The sequence below is a fragment of the Hyperoodon ampullatus genome (genome assembly GCF_949752795.1).
Source record: "Hyperoodon ampullatus genome assembly, chromosome: 16".
Classification (NCBI taxonomy): domain Eukaryota; kingdom Metazoa; phylum Chordata; class Mammalia; order Artiodactyla; family Ziphiidae; genus Hyperoodon; species Hyperoodon ampullatus.
Genome location: NC_136929.1, coordinates 53,220,433 through 53,237,350, shown reverse-complemented (window position 1 = coordinate 53,237,350; position 16,918 = coordinate 53,220,433). Strand labels below are relative to the sequence as shown.

The window sequence follows — 16,918 nt, the reverse complement described above, 5'->3', positions numbered from 1 at the left end:
AAATCCCTAACATGCACTTTAATAGTCACTTTAATAGTTTTCCAGTCATGAGTTTATGTTTGGATTTATGTAATGAACCTATGAGTGCAACAGCTGATTGTATTTACTAGATAAATAAACGTTTTAGCTTATTAACTAAATTAAACTAGTAAACATTTTGGCTAACCAACAAGAATTTTTTCTGCCATTTAGAAAAAGGTAATGGATATAAAATAAGGCTTACCCTCTGCCCTGCACGACAGCGTACTTAGGTCTTAAAAGACCACGAAGAAAAGAGATAGATATAAATATTTATCATAAATATATCCAAATCTAAGAAACAAAATATTTCCTACGTATTTATGCTATGGTACAAATTCCACAGTTAATCACCAGATAGCATGTTTATTTCTAACCAGTATTTGGCATTTTTTTTAATATGCTTTTTTAAAAATATTTATTTATTTATTTGGTTGGTTGTGCTGGGTGTTAGTTGTGGCAGGCGGGCTCTTAGTTGCGGTATGTGGGATCTAGTTCCCTGACCAGGGATCAAACCTGGGCCCCCTGCATTGGGAGCGTGGAGTCTTAACCACTGGACCACCAGGGAAGTCCCCTAAAACATTATTCTAAAGATGTTTTAGTACGCAGTTCACAATTAATTTTGAAATATATTTTAATCTATGTTACCGTAAGAGTCTTGGAGTGGATAAAGAGGTAGCTTCTCAGAGAGTTACATGTTTTACACTTTGAAGAAATTTATTCAAGGAAAAGCAGCTGAATAGACATGAATGCATCTGACACATTTAAAGTGAATATTTTGTTTTGTTTTGTCTTTAGGAAACTTACAAAATGTGTAAAGAATTTGCGCACAAAAACTGGCTAGTATTCTACAAAGAAAAAGGGTGAGCTCTTTGTTGTAGATTTAATCTGGGATCCTTATTGTGTCCATTCTATTTCCTCCTTTAATTATGCTTGTCTATTGTAAAGCTAATGTAATAAAATTAGAAATATTTTATTCTAAAAGAATCTTATCCCACATTGCAGAACACTGAAAAACAGACATAAGAAAAGACACTGCCCATAATTCCGTATACAACCACTACTAGCATGGCCGCTCTCACTTCTCATTTTTAATTCTTATGCATACCTTTATATAGCTTAGAGTTTTATATATCTATTTTCTCAATTAACATTTTTCTATGTTATTATCTAGTCTTAAAAACATTGTTTTTAGGGTTGTATAATATATCATGAAATGACTGTGCCATGGTTACTCAACCAATATCTTCACCATTTCCTTTCAGAGAGTTTTCTTTTTTTTTTTTTTCAGGAACACCCTGGCTGTGCTGGATGTTCTAGAAGGGCGAACTCACACCATCTCACTTCCCATCAGCCTCCAGACGGTTTTTCTCGTAGCAGAAGACAAATGGCTTCTGGTGGAGAGCAAAACACATCAGTGGGTAGATCTACATAGCACCTCATGGAGTGTGCTCAGTTAGCCAGCATCCTTACAGCTCTGTCTTCCTGTGTCTGTCTTTTAACAATTTCTGTATTTGGCAGCATCTCTATAGGTGAAACTTCGAAGAAGAGGGGACAGGAAAATTTAAATAAATTAAATGTAACTTCGCAGAGTAATTATAAAAGTGTTTCAGAAGATGACCTTGAAATTAACAGTGAAAACATAATGACTTTTACAACTGATCCGTATTTCTTTAGGATTTTTCCTGTTAGCACACTGAGAATTCACTGTATTCTTGCCAAACTAGAGATACTTCAAAATAGATTTTTAGTTTATCCTCTCTTCAAAGGGCCACAGTCTCCATCCAAATGCTGTTGCTTTTTTGTAACTTCACAGAATCCACCCCTTAGAAGTTTCTTATTCGTTTTATCTCATGTGCTCTTATTTGGTTATGTTTATGTTTGTGTTGCCTCTTCCATTGGACCGTATACTTCTTGATGAAAAGGACATTATGTACACTCGGCATAAGTGGGGTGCATAGTAATTTTTTTTTTTTTCGGTATGCGGGCCTCTCACTGTTGTGGCCTCTCCCGTTGCGGAGCACAGGCTCCGGACGCGCAGGCCCAGCGGCCATGGCTCACGGGCCCAGCCGCTCCGCGGCATGTGGGATCTTCCTGGACCGGGGCACAAACCCGTGTCCCCTGCATCGGCAGGCAGACTCTCAACCACTGCGCCACCAGGGGAGCCCTGCACAGTAAATTTTGAGTCACCCTCCCTCATGCATTACATCTACTGGATTCATGCAGATTCTCTGCCCCTCTGCTGACAAGAAGAAGTGACCTGCTGCAAAAGATTCCTGGCTATTTATATATTCCTATATTAGAAATCTTACAGACAAGTAGATCAAGGGGATTACAGCAGGGAGGGCTTCTGTCCCTTAGCTGGTCACAAATCAGAGGTTGGCCTCCCTCTTACTTGCTGATCAGTCATATTAACAGCAGGCTCCATGATAGTACGGCTGTGTCTCTTTAGAGTTGCTTTTCTTTTTTTTTTTATGGCCCTTCCTCTTACAGGAAATATTGGATTTTCAGTTCACATTTATTACTGCATTGTTATTATGCACTGCTCTTATACAGTGTTAAGAAGTTATTTTTTAAATTCATGATGAAACTCTGAAACTGCAAATTATACTCAGAATATATAAAGGGGGCTTTGGGGCTTCCCTGGTGGCGCAGTGGTTGAGGGTCCGCCTGCCGATGCAGGGGACACGGGTTCGTGCCCCGGTCCGGGAAGATCCCGTATGCCACGGAGCGGCTGGGCCCATGAGCCATGGCCAATGAGCCTGCGCGTCCGGAGCCTGTGCTCCGCAACGGGAGAGGCCACAGCAGTGAGAGGCCCGCGTACTGCAAAAAAGGAGGCTTTGGCAGGGGGCGGGCAGGGTATGGCAACTCTGATTTTTCCTAGTCTGGCCTCATAGTTATTAGAAAAAGAAAGACTTTTCACTTAGATGATTTGTTTGTTTACAGGAAATATCTTTTAACTAAGTCTGCGCACATCGAATCTGAGGACAGTAGGGTTTGCCAGTTGTATGTGCTGAAAGAGGAGCTGCCTAGCACAGGGTTTGGAGTCACACAAGGTAAATACTATGTTCTGTGTGGTTGTGGCTGTATAGGTACATGCCTGCATACACACTGTCCTCCAGAATCATTTAAGGACAATAATATCAACATGTTAACTTTATACCAAAAAAGAAATCTTAGTCACTACACTAGAAACAGTAAGGATCTATCGTCTTTTAAATTCTGTCTTTGAATTTTTTAAACTAACAAGTCAGAATGTTTACATATATGTAGGTTCCAAGTCTATTTTAGGATTGCATCATTTCTTTTTTACACAGACCATCAGTATTTCTACTTTATTCATCACAGTTTTGGGGGGGGTGAAAAGTAATTACGAAAAAAATTCTAAAATATACCATTGCTAAGACTGGTTTGGGCCAGTTTCACCTCTTTCTGCAGAGTGCTATTATATTAATCTTGATTGCTAATAAAAATTTGAATTCTTGAATAAATACTTTAAATCACTTTGAGAAGATGCCATGATTGTGAAAACTGAGTTTTCTCAGACAAAAAGCCATGAATGTAAGTGAAAGAGTTTTCTCTTTTTTGATTTGTGCTTTTCTGTTTGAGTTGGTGAGAATGAAATCTTGCAAAAATTAATTCCTGGAGCATTTTAGGGGCATATGGTGTTTAACGTTTCTCTGACACTTTTTAGAAACAGACTTCAGCATACCTCATAAAATTTCAAGTCATCAACTATCATCTGAAAATCTGAGTTCAGCTGTGGGACAAAAGATTGCCTCTCCTAACCGAATTCTCTCAGACGAGAATAGTTATGCTACAGTTGTTGTTGGTTTCCCAGATCTCATGGTAAGCATACATTTCTTAAATGATTGAATAACTATTTCTTCCCCCCATTTTGGCCTATACTCTGTAAGCCTATTTGAGGGGTAATTAAAAACGTAATGATTTTCTGGTAAACATTTCAGGTCAACCTTCTGTTTTCCAGACCAGTCATTAAAAAATTCATTCTATATGGTTTCATTGCTTGTTAAAAATTAACATATACATTGTAGTGCAATTATATAATTTCGTAAAGGAAAACCAGTATTCTCCATACATGGGAGTTCATGTGACAGGTAAATACTTAACCTACTGACAGTGATTTTATATCATGCTGTCTTAATGTGTGCTCATGTCATCTGTCAAGAGGGACAATTTGAGACTAACAAAATAATATTTCTTCTAGAATTTTTTAAAGTGAAATATGTTGGAGTCTCATTACTGTAGGTTAAATTTTTCAATGCTCATGAACACCAATTCACTTTCCACTGAGTTTTGCTCTGATTTATATCTTTGCTGCATCCAGATTATACTATAAATGCTGGTGGTCTCAATTTAATTTGCTTTTAAATGGATCCTTCTGCTGTTATTTACTATTATCTATAAAGAAGAGGCTATTCATTATTGACTTTAGGTGAAATTAGGTACCATCTTCCCCTGATGGAAATGCGGGAACATGAAATATAAAGGTTATTTTAGCCCAAATTGCCATCTAATAACCTTAGATGTAACTCCATGTGTTTTGATTAAACATTTAATTTTCATAATTTCCTTTGTAGCTTTTAGGTGGGATGATAGAATCACTTAAAGATAAAAATATTGGCTCTGCTTAATAGTACACCAGTCTCACATGCCTCAAAATTTTAATGTAATTAATGAATGATGAGTACTTCAGGGTATAAGACTTTTGAAATCCAAAACCCGATGGATAATGTGTGGCTTAGGACTTTGCCATATGTCTTCTTAATTATCAAGTAAAAAACATTTGCTGTGGATTATATATCTGAAAATGAAACATGTTGTTGGAATACAGCATCTATGGCAGCTTTGATTAAATGAAAGAGTTATGTTTAATATGCTTTCTACAATGCTTGCTGCTATCAGTAGAGAAAATACTGGAGCTACTTTTCTGAAGGTGGAACTGTTTTAAAAATTGATCTTTTGATTGAAGAAATTAGTATAGAAATATAATGTCACTATAAAAAGGTAAGAAAGCTGAGTATAAGGTTATGTTTATATTGACCCTCTAGAAATCCTTTGTAGACTGTAGAACTAGTGACTTGTTAAATTAAAAGCTGCATCCCCATATTTATTACCCACCGTATCGGAGATGTTCATGAATTTTTGTTTAATGATAGATTAGATCATTCAGTTAGACAGCCTTTCAGCATTTTATGAGAGCAGTCATATTTTTTAGACCCCAACACAAGTCAGGCACTGTACTATTCTAAACCATTTCATACATGATAATTAATTTTTACAACAATTGCACAAGGTTTTATAGATAAAGAAACAAAAACAGAGAGGATGTATCCGCCAGGCCCCAAAGATACTGAATAAGGGATCTGGGATTTGAGCTCAAGGGTGACTGACCCTCAAACGCATATCCTTTCTACTATATACTACAGTGCCTTTCTGACTTCATGTGAATTTCTTTTGATTCTTCACAAGACTATTAACAAAAGGGCATGTCATCTCTTATTAACTTTTTATAGCATTATCAAAGGCACCTAAATTATTATGAACTTATTATAACTTTCTTAACCTACTACCAGATGGCTACAAAAACCGACAGCAAGTATCATAGTGAATCCTCAATAGTGAAACGTTAAAAGCATTCGTTTCGATATCAAGAGTAAGACAAGGATACCCACTACCACCACTTCTACTAAACATTGTTCTGAGCATCTTAGACATGATCCATTAGAAATTTTTTTGATACCTTGACTTTCCTCAAAATTAAAAACCTCCACTCTGTAAAAAAGACACTGTTAAGAGAATGAAAGGACAGTCTACAGGCTGGGAGAAAATACTGGCAAATCACATTTCCAACAAAGGACTTGTATCCAAAATATATAAAGATTTCTTAAAACTCAAGAGTAAGAAAATAATCCAGAATAAAAAATGGGCAGAGCGGCCCATTATGAGGTGTCAGAGGTCAGAGGCTGAGCAGATGAGCAAGATATCTGTGGTGTGGGAAGGAGTAACCACTGGCGACGGGAATCAAGTCCAGCCAGGATGAAGATGGCACCCCATGAAGGGGCAGCCTGGTGTGGGAAGTAGGAGCCCAAGTAAGGTGAAGAGTTTGTTGATACATGCGCGTAGCTCAGTGTGGGCTATCAGGCCAAGCAGAGTGAGGAGGGCATTGGCCTGGAAGGGAAAGTTAGTGGTGGAGATGGGAGATGAGTCATATACAGTGGAACTGAGCCAAAAAGTAAGTATATGAAGGGTAATGATGTCTAGGTTTCTCACTGTTAAAGAAGGGAGTTACAGATACAGAAGGAAAGAAAACTAGAATGAGTCCTGTAGTGGTTGGATTGGAATTGTGTGTATCTGGGTGAACTCATGGTTTTCAATGTATTTAAGTAGGTATAGAAATAAAATCGGAGGTAAAATGTATTTTAAAAAATGGGCAAAAGACTTGAACAGACTGTTTACCAAAGAGGATATATGGATGGTAATTAAGTACATGAAAAGATGTTCAACATCATTAGCCATTAGGGAAATGCAAATTGAAACCATGATGAGATACTACTATTGCCTATTAGAATGGCTAAAAAAAAAAAAAAAAAATTAAATACTGTCAATACCAAGTACTGACAAGGATGCAGTGCAAATGCAACTCTCACACATGTTTATGGACGAGCAAGGGCAAACAATAACCAAGACATTTCTGAAGAAGAACCAAGAATAAAAAGCAGAGGTACTTGCCCTACTAAATTTCAAGGCTTATTATAAAGCTTTAGTAACTAAGACCACATGGTATTGGCCTAGGGGTAGAAAAATCTACAGTAGAACAGAATGGAATGCCCAGAAACAGCTGCCTGCATACATGAAACTTTTCTGATAACAGTGCTGATCAGTGGGCAAAGGTTAATGATATTTGAACAATTAGCTATCCATGTGAAAAAAAGATAAGCATGGAGCCCTGCCTCATACCACTCACAGAAAGAAACTCCTGAGGGGTTAAGGAACTAAATGTGAAAGGCAAAACTTCAAAATGTTTAACAAATACATAGGAGAATATCTGTGATCTTGGAGTAGAGAAGGATAAATATATACGTGGTAAAAATTTAAAGTAAAACAAGAGAAAAAAATAACACAGGGTCTTCCCTGGTGGTGCAGTAGTTGAGAGTCCGCCTGCCAATGCAGGGGACACGGGTTCGTGCCCCGGTCCAGGAAGATCCCACATGCTGCGGAGCGGCTGGGCCCGTGAGCCATGGCCGCTGAGCCTGCGCGTCCGGAGCCTGTGCTCCGCAACGGGAGAGGCCACAACAGTGAGAGGCCCGCGTACTGCAAAAAAAAAAAAAAAAAATTCAGACGAATTAAAGTCTAGGGAATATGAAAGAGATGTGATTGAAAAGGGGCCCTCCAGGGGCTTGAAAAATACTGGTAATACTATTCCTTATGCCAGATAGTGGATGCTATAGTATAGTTATTTATTTATAGTTACTTAAATTACCTGTATTGTTATATTCCCTCTTTTTAGCTCTAATTCATTTCAAGATAAAAAATGTGTTGCATATTTCACACTTGTCTGAAAATTATGATTATTGATGAAGCAGCTATCTTCTGTACCAAGTTCAAAAAGATTAAGGAATAATTTGATTTTCGTATATTTGTGAAATACAAGTTTACCACTGGTATCTGCTTTAAGGACTGCATTGTAAAAGTTGTGAATGTAGTTTATAATACTTCAGTGCTTGAATTTCTCTCCTTTTTTTTTTTAGTCACCTAGTGAAGTTTATTCTTGGAGAAGGCCAACATCTTTGCATAAATCAAGGGTCACTGATACTTTCTATGGAGGGAAGAAGAAAATTGGAACTCCAAAGCAGAGCAATTGTGTGACGCTTTTGGATACTAATCAGATAGTCAGGATTTTGCCCCCAGGAGAAATCCCTCTAAAAGATATCTACCCAAAAGGTAAGAAACTTACCAATTCCTATTTTATCAAGCTAGTCAAAGGTAGTTGGTTTTGGTAGGGATATTTAACTTATCATTATCATTTTATATTTATGAATATGAATAATTTTAACAGGGTTTAGTAGCTAAAAAGACCTATATGTGCTCAGAAGGGTTTCACTAAACTTCTCTTAGGAGTTTAAGACTTTTGCCTTAAACTCCTGTGTCGCAAGGCCAGGGACTTATTCACTTACCAGTGCTCTCAAAGTCAACTTATGTTTATTACTGCATAACTTACGCCAGGTCCTGTGCTGATCACTTTTCCTTGTATAAATTCATTTAATCGTCAAATTCCCATTCTATCATTAATGTACTCTCAAGTTTATATGCAGGGAAACTGACGGAGAGGTAAAGTAACTTGCTGGGGTTCTTCCCAGCAGTGGTCAGCAGAGCCCAGATTTGCACCAAAGTCTTCCAACCCAAGGCCACAGCTACCCTTACTGAACCACACTGGCTTTCATCATAAAGGATAATTATGAAAATTTTTGATCATCGAGCCACTGACTATTATTTGCATCATAGTGGTAGTAATATTGTCCTGTGTTTACATTCATTATATTAGTGTGGACTTCATAAATATAACAGTAAACACATTATAATAATCTGTTATTGGGTTTGAAAAGTCCTGGTTATATGATAATGTTAGAATTAGTTCGTTCCAAATAAATCACCATTTCCTTAGAATGTTTTTTATGGTAGAAGAGGCAGGTGAATCCACTGACAATTGCAGTGCAGTGCAATAGGCATATTCACAAGGTGATATCTAAACACAAAGGAGAAGCTTACAACCCAGGCTTGTGATTCCGAGCTGACTCCTGAAAGATGAATGGGAGGGAATCAAATGAAGGAATTGTTCCAGGAAGAGAAAACCCCACGAGAAAGGTACAGAGGCATTACAGACACTCCAGGAGTTACAAGAAATTCTATACCAGAATTCAGTGCACCTTCATCCACCCAGAAACCAGTGGGTCAGCCCTGATACTCCTCCCTCATCCTCCACATCATCATCAACCGCCATGTCCTTTTGATACAACCTTAATATACCTTATATCCACCCACTTGTCTACAGTTGAGTTGCCAACATCCAAACCACCACCATCTTGAACTGGAACTCTGCAGTAGCCCTCTGACAGAGTTCCCTCTTCCATTCTTCCCCCACCCCCCATTCTCCACACATCAGACAGAGTGTTGTTATTTAAGTATTTTATTGTTCTCATTTGTTCTTATTAGGGACCAGTTAAGAGTAAAATTCATCCTTTTTAGTGTATAGTGCTGTGAGTTTGACAAATACATACAGTTGTGTAACCATCACCATAACTGACAGAGAACAGTTCCATCTCCCCAAAAACCTCCCCTATGCCACTCTGCCATCAAGCCTTCTGCCTTCCCCTATACCCCCACTGATCTGATTTCTTTCCTTATTGATTTGCCTTTTCCAGAATATCATATAAATGGAATCACACAGTATGTGGTCTTTTGAGTCTGGCGTCTTTCACTTAATATTAAATATTTGAGAATCATATATGTTGTGTTTGTTTGTTTGTTCCTTTTTTTGGCTGAGTAGTAGTCCATTGTGTGGATATACCACAGTTTGCTTATCCATTCACAAGTTGATAGATACTTGTATAGTTTCCAGTTTTGGGCAATAATTAATAAGGCTGCTATGAACATGTTTGCACAGATTTTTAAGTGAACATAAGTTTTTGCTTCACTTGGGTAAATATGTAGGAATGGCATTTTTATGTCATACGATAAAACTGCCCAACTGGTTTCCAGAATAGCAATACCATTTTGCATTCCTGTCAGCAATGGTGAAAGTTCCAGTTGCTCTGCCATCTTTTCAGTGCTTGGTATTGTCAGTTTTTCACCATTCTAGCAGGTGTGTAGTGATAACCTCATTATGATTTTAATTTGCATTTTCCCTAGTGCCAAATGATGTTGAGCATCTTTTCATATCTATCTTCTTTAGTGAAACGTCTCTTCAAATCTTTTCCCACTTTCTGAATTGGATTACTTGCTTTCTTTTTAATGATTTTTGAGTGTTCTTTATATATTCTACATTTAAGTCCAGTATCAGATACATGCTTTCCAAACATTTTCTCCCATTTTGGTGAAGGGCCAAATCTCTTATGTTTTCTTCTAGAAATATCATATTTCTAGATTTTATACTTAGATTTGTACTCCACTTTGAGTTAATTTTCTTATATGGCACAAGGTGTGGATTGAGACTCATTGTTTTGCATGGGGATAGTCAATTGTTCCAGTACCATTTGCTGAAAAGATTGTCCTTTTTCTACTCAGTTGTCTTTGGACCTCTTCAGAAAATCAACTGACCACATATGTGAGTCTGTTTATGGATTTTCGTTGGTGTTCCATTAATCTATATTGGGTTGGCCAAAAAGTTCGTTCGGGATTTTCCATAACATCTTCCATAAGATGGTACGGAAAAACCCAAATGAACTTTTTGGCCAACACAATATGTGTCTGTCCTTTCACTAATACCAGACTCTCTTGATAAAGGAGAGAATCTTTGTCATCATCCACACTTCATTCATTTTCACTGCTGTACATACAGCACAGCCAATTTATTCATCTGTTCTCTATTGGTACACATTTACGTTCTTCACAATTTTTTGCTATTACAAGTATTCTTGTACCAGTCTCCCTGTGTATATGTGTGGGGAGTCTGTAGGGTATATATCTAAGAGTGAAATTACCAAATTGTTACCCAAAGTTATTGTTCCAGCAGCATAAAAGATGAGGCTACTCTCCATCCCCATCTTCTCTTGCAAAGGTCAGACCTTTTATTGTGCACGTCCCTGATTTCTAGTAAGTTTGAGTATCTTTTTATATATTGTGATTTACTCTTCTGAAAATTGCCTGTTTATATATTTTTGCCATTTTTCTCTTGGTTGCTAAGAGTTTTATTTACCCTCATTTTTTAAGGTAATGTTCCTTAAATATTCCAAATGTATAGAAAGTGCTTAGGTTAATGCCTGACACAAAGGAATAATTTTTTAATACATTTATTTATTTATTTTTGGCTGCATTGGGTCTTCGTTGCTGCGCACAGGCTTTCTCTAGTTGCGGCGAGCAGGGGCTACTCTTCATTGCAGTGTGTGGGCTCGTTATTGCGGTGGCTTCTCTTGTTGCAGAGCACGGGCTCTAGGTGTACGGGCTTAGTTGCTCCGCGGCATGGGGGATCTTCCTGGACCAGGGCTCGAACCTGCGTCCCCTGCATTGGCAGGCAGATTCTTAACCACTGCACCACCATGGAAGCCCAGGAAGAATTTTTTAAATGTGGGCTGTAAAAAAAAAACAAAAAAAATCCTAAGAGAATGGTAAAGGGAGATCTCAGGATGCCAGCTGCGCACAGGCCTAGGGATCAACCAGTTAGGATTAGAAAAGTTTAGAAGATTTCAGGAGAGATGCCTCCAAGAAAGTGAAGTTGATAAACCCAACTATTTGAACACATTAAGAAATTTTGACATAGGGAAAACTTTGAGGATGAATTTGTGCTAGGTACATGACAAAGTAAACCAACAGCAAAGCATGATTATTAACTCTATGAAAAGAAAAAGCAATAATACTATGATAAGACATAGCTCGGCTGTAAAGAGCATTTATATAATCATAACAACATAAGTGCTGGATGTTAATCTAATGAAAAATTATCATATAAATGTACGGGGGGATGGGAAAAATGAGATGGTAGGCAGGGGGAGGGGTATGTGAAAACAGTTAAACTCTCATCTTACATGGTGAGAAGTCAATAAATAATGCCTAAAACTAAAACATAAAGACAGCACCATAAGGATGAAGGTGAATACCAAAGAAACAGCCTTAAAAAGTTGAAAGCATCTCTGGGAGCAGAAAATGAGGGGTGAGAGGAGTAAAGTCAAGGCTGATGATTTTTTCCTTCAGTCTGTTTGACTCTTTAATCTATGTGCCTATAGATCTCTAATGATAATTCAAACTAAATTAATCTTTTTAAAGTAATTAGAATCCCACCACCTGATTAGTCAGGAACTAATGCACATCAGCCTTTTATTAAAGAAATCAATAGCAATTGTAAAGGCTACTCTCCCGGTGGCTTTTACAGAGATGGTATAAATTGTGGTCAATGCAGATGGGGAGAGATTTACTGCTTTCTTTCAATCATTTTCCTTCTAGTTAAATGTTACCTTTTTTTTTTTACTTTAAATCACAGGCCTCAGCTCTTTAAGTACAAAATAATGACTCTTGATTGAAAGCAGTGTACTGTTTTCTGAACTTTGAGTAAATTCAAAGATTTGGTATCCGCACAATCTCAGGGCACACATCCCTCTTCTAATCTGTGAACACAGAAGTGCATTTAACCTAGTAGTTAACAGAAGTACATCAAATTACATTGCTTGAAGGAGTGAATTTTTTATGTAATTTCATCTTCCTTCTGAAAATGCTCTTGGTTACTTTGTCTGACGGTTTTTATACCCCCTCCTAACCTTGGCACTGTGCATCTAAGCTGTCCCCACTCTATATGGGAACTGCACACTAAATGCTGCAGCAGTGACTTACCTTTAATCATTAGTGAACTAATCCTGAAATATAATTTATACCTCTCTTCGAAATCCACCTAGATTATAAATGTAATGGAAATTTACTGAGCCTCCATCCTCTCTACAGTTTTGAAACATTTAAAATGGATAGACAAGGATTTGGCTAAGTTTGGAGGGAAATCTGGCCATGGTTTTCACTTCCTTAATTCAATCACGTATTCTAAGCTGATTTATTTTCAAATCCGGAAACATTAATTCTGATTATTTTTCAAGCCTTACCATTACCACCATCACTACCACCACCCTTAAAGTGCTTTATAGCCACAAATTGCCTTTTCTGATACGTGAAAATATGTTTTAGCACAAGGAATAAAATTCTTGCTTTCTCCTTCCTGAAATAGGCACAGCCATTATTGCATTTTCTCATCCTCTTTATGACATGGAATTAACTTGCACATTGAAAAGAAAGAAAGAAAGCTGTAGAAAGAAAGATATTTAAAATATGTTGGCTTACTTTGCTTTCTCAGGCAGTCTAAAAGCACTGGTGGCGGTAGCTCAGCCTAATACTACTACTTGTGAAAAGGAGAGTGCATGTAAGTGGCAGGCCAGATGCAACTGGCTAGCTAGGCAGCGCTAGTCATCCCAACCGCTTCAATAACTGGTCATTTTTGGCAAAGAACCAGGGTCTATAAGTAATTCAACCCATTTCAGTTAGGTGCTAGCCGCCAGGAACTGTCAAAAATGATATATGGTGCAAAACTTTGTCCAAGACTGACCTTATATCCCAGGCAACGTTTCCAATGCAGGTGGTGCATGACTTACGATAAGCATGTTGGCTTTATACAAATGGCTATCTGAGGATGGCCAATTCAGCTGGGTGGTCGGGTTACCATAGTAACTCTCTTTCCTTATTCTCTGCTGTCCGTGGACATCACTTTCCCTTCCTCCTGCCTCCTTTTGCCCTCTGGGACCACTCCGTGCCTAGCTCTGCAGCTCATACCTGGCCCCAGGGCTGTGATTCCCACCCTAGAATCCTTTCAAAGTCCCTCCTGTGTATCCCCAATGCTTCGTATAGTGTCTGGTGCAAAGTAAGCTCAATCACGTTTGTTGAATAAGTAAGAGATATATTGAGGTTTTCAGATGGCCTACTCAAAAACCTTCAGCAGCAAACATGAAATTAAAATGCCAAGTTTCTTATTTTTTGTAAACTACATTGGATAAATTCAATGTGGACATTCCGGATATCTCATTCTAATCAGAAATTATAATAAGAGGTAGACAACAGACAAAAATCTTTAAGAGTATGGGTTCTTTGTAGGGGGATTTTTTTTTAAAGGAGACATTGGTGGCCAAGATTTTGTAAAATAAAGCATTTTTAAATTGTTGCCCTACGGTCAGCTCAGGTAGGACCTTTGTGGAGTGGTGGGCAGAGCAGAGATTTTAAAGCCAGAAGAAAGGCCTGGTTTTGAAAGCCTTCTTTATCACTCTCCAGGCAAGTCCCGTTATTATACCACCTCTGTTAAGTCTCTACTTCCTCATCTCTCAAACAGGAATCCAAGGTCTTTGTTGTTGTCAGCGTTAAAAACACAATCTATAACAACTAAGCAGTGGGCTTCCCTGGTAGCACAGTGGTTGAGAGTCCGCCTGCCGATGCAGGGGACGCGGGTTCGTGCCCCGGTCCGGGAAGATCCCACATGCCACGGAGCGGCTGGGCCCGTGAGCCATGGCCGCTGAGCCTGCGCGTCCGGATCCTGTGCTCCGCAACAGGAGAGGCCACAACAGTGAGGGGCCCGCGTACCGCAAAAAAAAAAAAAAGAATAAGCAGTGTTCCTGATGCAGTATTCCTGACACAGTGGTGGCGGCTGGTGATGATGAGCATGATGGTGGTACTCAGGGCTTTGGGGAAAAAGTCAGTAAACACCTGGAATTTGCTGGGAAACAACTCTAGAATTGGAGTTGAGGACTCTGTTCCCCCATATCTCATCACCCTCTCCTTCCCCGCCTTTTCATATTCTTCATGACCCAGAGTCCTCGCCCCACTGCCCAGTCCTCACCTCACCTTTTCTTGTCTTGAAGGGTCCTAATAATAACAGCCACTGTGGGTGGAGCAGCTACTAACTGGGTGCAAATTATGTTTATGATGCTCAGATGCTGTCGTCATCCTCATTTTAGAAATGATGAAGGCAGGTCTCAGAGAACTAACTTGGCCAGTGTAAAACATAGTTAGGAAATATCAGAGCCAGGATTTTCTACCAGGCCAGTCCAATTTCAAAGTAGGTGCTGATTCCACTGTGTTATACCGTTGTTGTGATTTCCTGGAAAGGAAAAAGAGAATTCAAATGATGAAATATTTTCAGATAAACTGTAAGTGCTAAAATAAAACATTGACCCATCTGGGGAAGCTATCAAAGAAAATGAAAGGAATTTAGGTAATGCTCTTGACAGTAAAGAATCACTAACATGCATCTATTTCACAGTCTCTGTATTTCCCTGACTAAAACATAATTCTGAGAGTCTAGCCTCAAGGCTGGAATTGGCCAGCCCAGGACCTTGTCAAGTGGGTCCCAGAGTTCTTCTCTACGCTAGTGATAACTTCATTCCACTTTTAGCAGCATCCATGCTTTCTTTAGGTCCTTTTTTTGTATCATACAGTAATTTAACACTCGGCTCGTGTCTTGACTTGTTTGCAGATGTTATCCCTCCACAAACAGCTGGTTATATAGAAGTCACTGATCTCCAATCAAAGAGACTCCGATACATCCCTATTCCTGGGTAATCTGTTTTCACCTTTGGTCTTAGCTTGTGTGTCAGATTAAAAAAATGAGTGAATTCTTATCATGTACTCTGAATAAATGTGTGCTTTTTGCTTCCTTAAATAGCAAGCTCTTTTTTGTTTTTTTCAATTACAGTTGGTTTATATCTTGCTGTCCTGCATTCCTTTTTTTTTTTTTTTTTTTTTGGCCATGCCGCACAGCATACGGGATCTTAGTTCCCTGACCAGGGATCAAACCCATGCCCCCTGCAGTGGAAGCACGGTGTCTTAACCACTGGATTGCCAGGGAAGTCCCTGTTCTGCATTCTTTACTGCCATTTTTATTTTCATTTTGGGAAAATGTTCATATGTTACCTAGTCTAACAGCCTTCAAGCCTTCGTTTTTCCTTTCTGGTCTGTCCTAATGATAAATTTTTTTGAAACAGCATTTTTTAGTACAGCAAAAATTTTCATATTTATTAGCTCCGTATATTAGTTTTCTGAGGTAAATGTATTCAAGATGTCAAAGGAATTTAAATAGCATTGGTTTAATACTGTTTTTAAATATGTAACTGAGCATCTACCATTGTGAAGGCTATACAGTAGCCAAAGGATTCCAGAGATTTGGAATGGAACTCATTACCACTGGCTGCTTTTATTACTGTTCAGCAGTGGAAGCAAAGCATTCAAACTAACTAGACTAAGGGTCTAAAAGGAGAAACAATGATGCTCCATCTCTTCCTTGACAGACACATGTGTCCTCACCTGTAGCCCATCCCTTTCTGGATGCATCCATGCCTGATCTCCCTTTCTCAGCCTAAGTGTGTGCCTGCTTTGGTATAGATTGATGTACATCCCCTCCTAACATGTACTCCCTCACAGGCAACTGAGGCCTCACAACACAGTGGTTAAAGGCTCACCCAAAATCCTGGGGAAAGGAGCCTGGAGAGGCTTCCAGTGTCATAGGAAGGCCAGCTACACCTGTCAGTCACCCAAACGTCACCAGACCTCCTGTTGACCCACGCCTCCAACTCCCAGAAGAAAATTGCTCAGCATGACAGTACAAAATAACTCAGAAACACAGTTTCATTTCTTAGGACCTTTTAGTCAGGTTCGAGAAATATGAAGAATAAAAGTATTATCCAAAGAAATAGATTTACTTGTTCCAACATATATAAGAATACCTTCTTGGAACATCTTAATGTGTCAGTTTAATGAAAAATAGCTTTTCGTCATTTGGGGGAATTTCTTATTCCATTGTATGCTCATTAAAACATACTGTTAGTTCAAGTAGCAAAAGGAAAGAACAACTTTTTTTTTTACATTTCTAAAGCATGATGTTTTTTTCAATATTTCTCTTAATTTCTCCCTAATTGGCCCTAGCTTTTTATTTCAGTGCTTTTCTCTGTTAACTTTCTGTATGAACCATATGTTATACCTGCCATAGAAGTAACATCTGGAAGGACAGCTATATATATTTAGCCAGTGCCAGCTGATCACCGTACTTCATTCATTTAGTGCTGTGCTGTCCAATAGAAATAGAATGTCAGCCATATATGTAATTTTTTTTTTTTTTTTTTTTTTTTTTTTGTGGTACACGGGCCTC

At 38.5% G+C, this 16,918-nt stretch overlaps 1 protein-coding gene across 1 annotated transcript in view; it reads left to right on the top strand.

The window, feature by feature from the left end:
- The window catches only part of VWA8 (von Willebrand factor A domain containing 8), a gene marked incomplete at both ends in the record, with an annotated part of 368,930 nt that overhangs the window by 247,484 nt on the left and 104,528 nt on the right, over positions 1–16,918 (top strand). The window contains 6 exons of the mRNA XM_079721796.1: positions 817–881; positions 1,310–1,435; positions 2,965–3,074; positions 3,713–3,867; positions 7,791–7,983; positions 15,251–15,332. Of these exons, the coding sequence (XP_079577922.1) occupies positions 817–881; positions 1,310–1,435; positions 2,965–3,074; positions 3,713–3,867; positions 7,791–7,983; positions 15,251–15,332 (731 nt within the window). The remainder of the gene's footprint in view (positions 1–816; positions 882–1,309; positions 1,436–2,964; positions 3,075–3,712; positions 3,868–7,790; positions 7,984–15,250; positions 15,333–16,918) is intronic.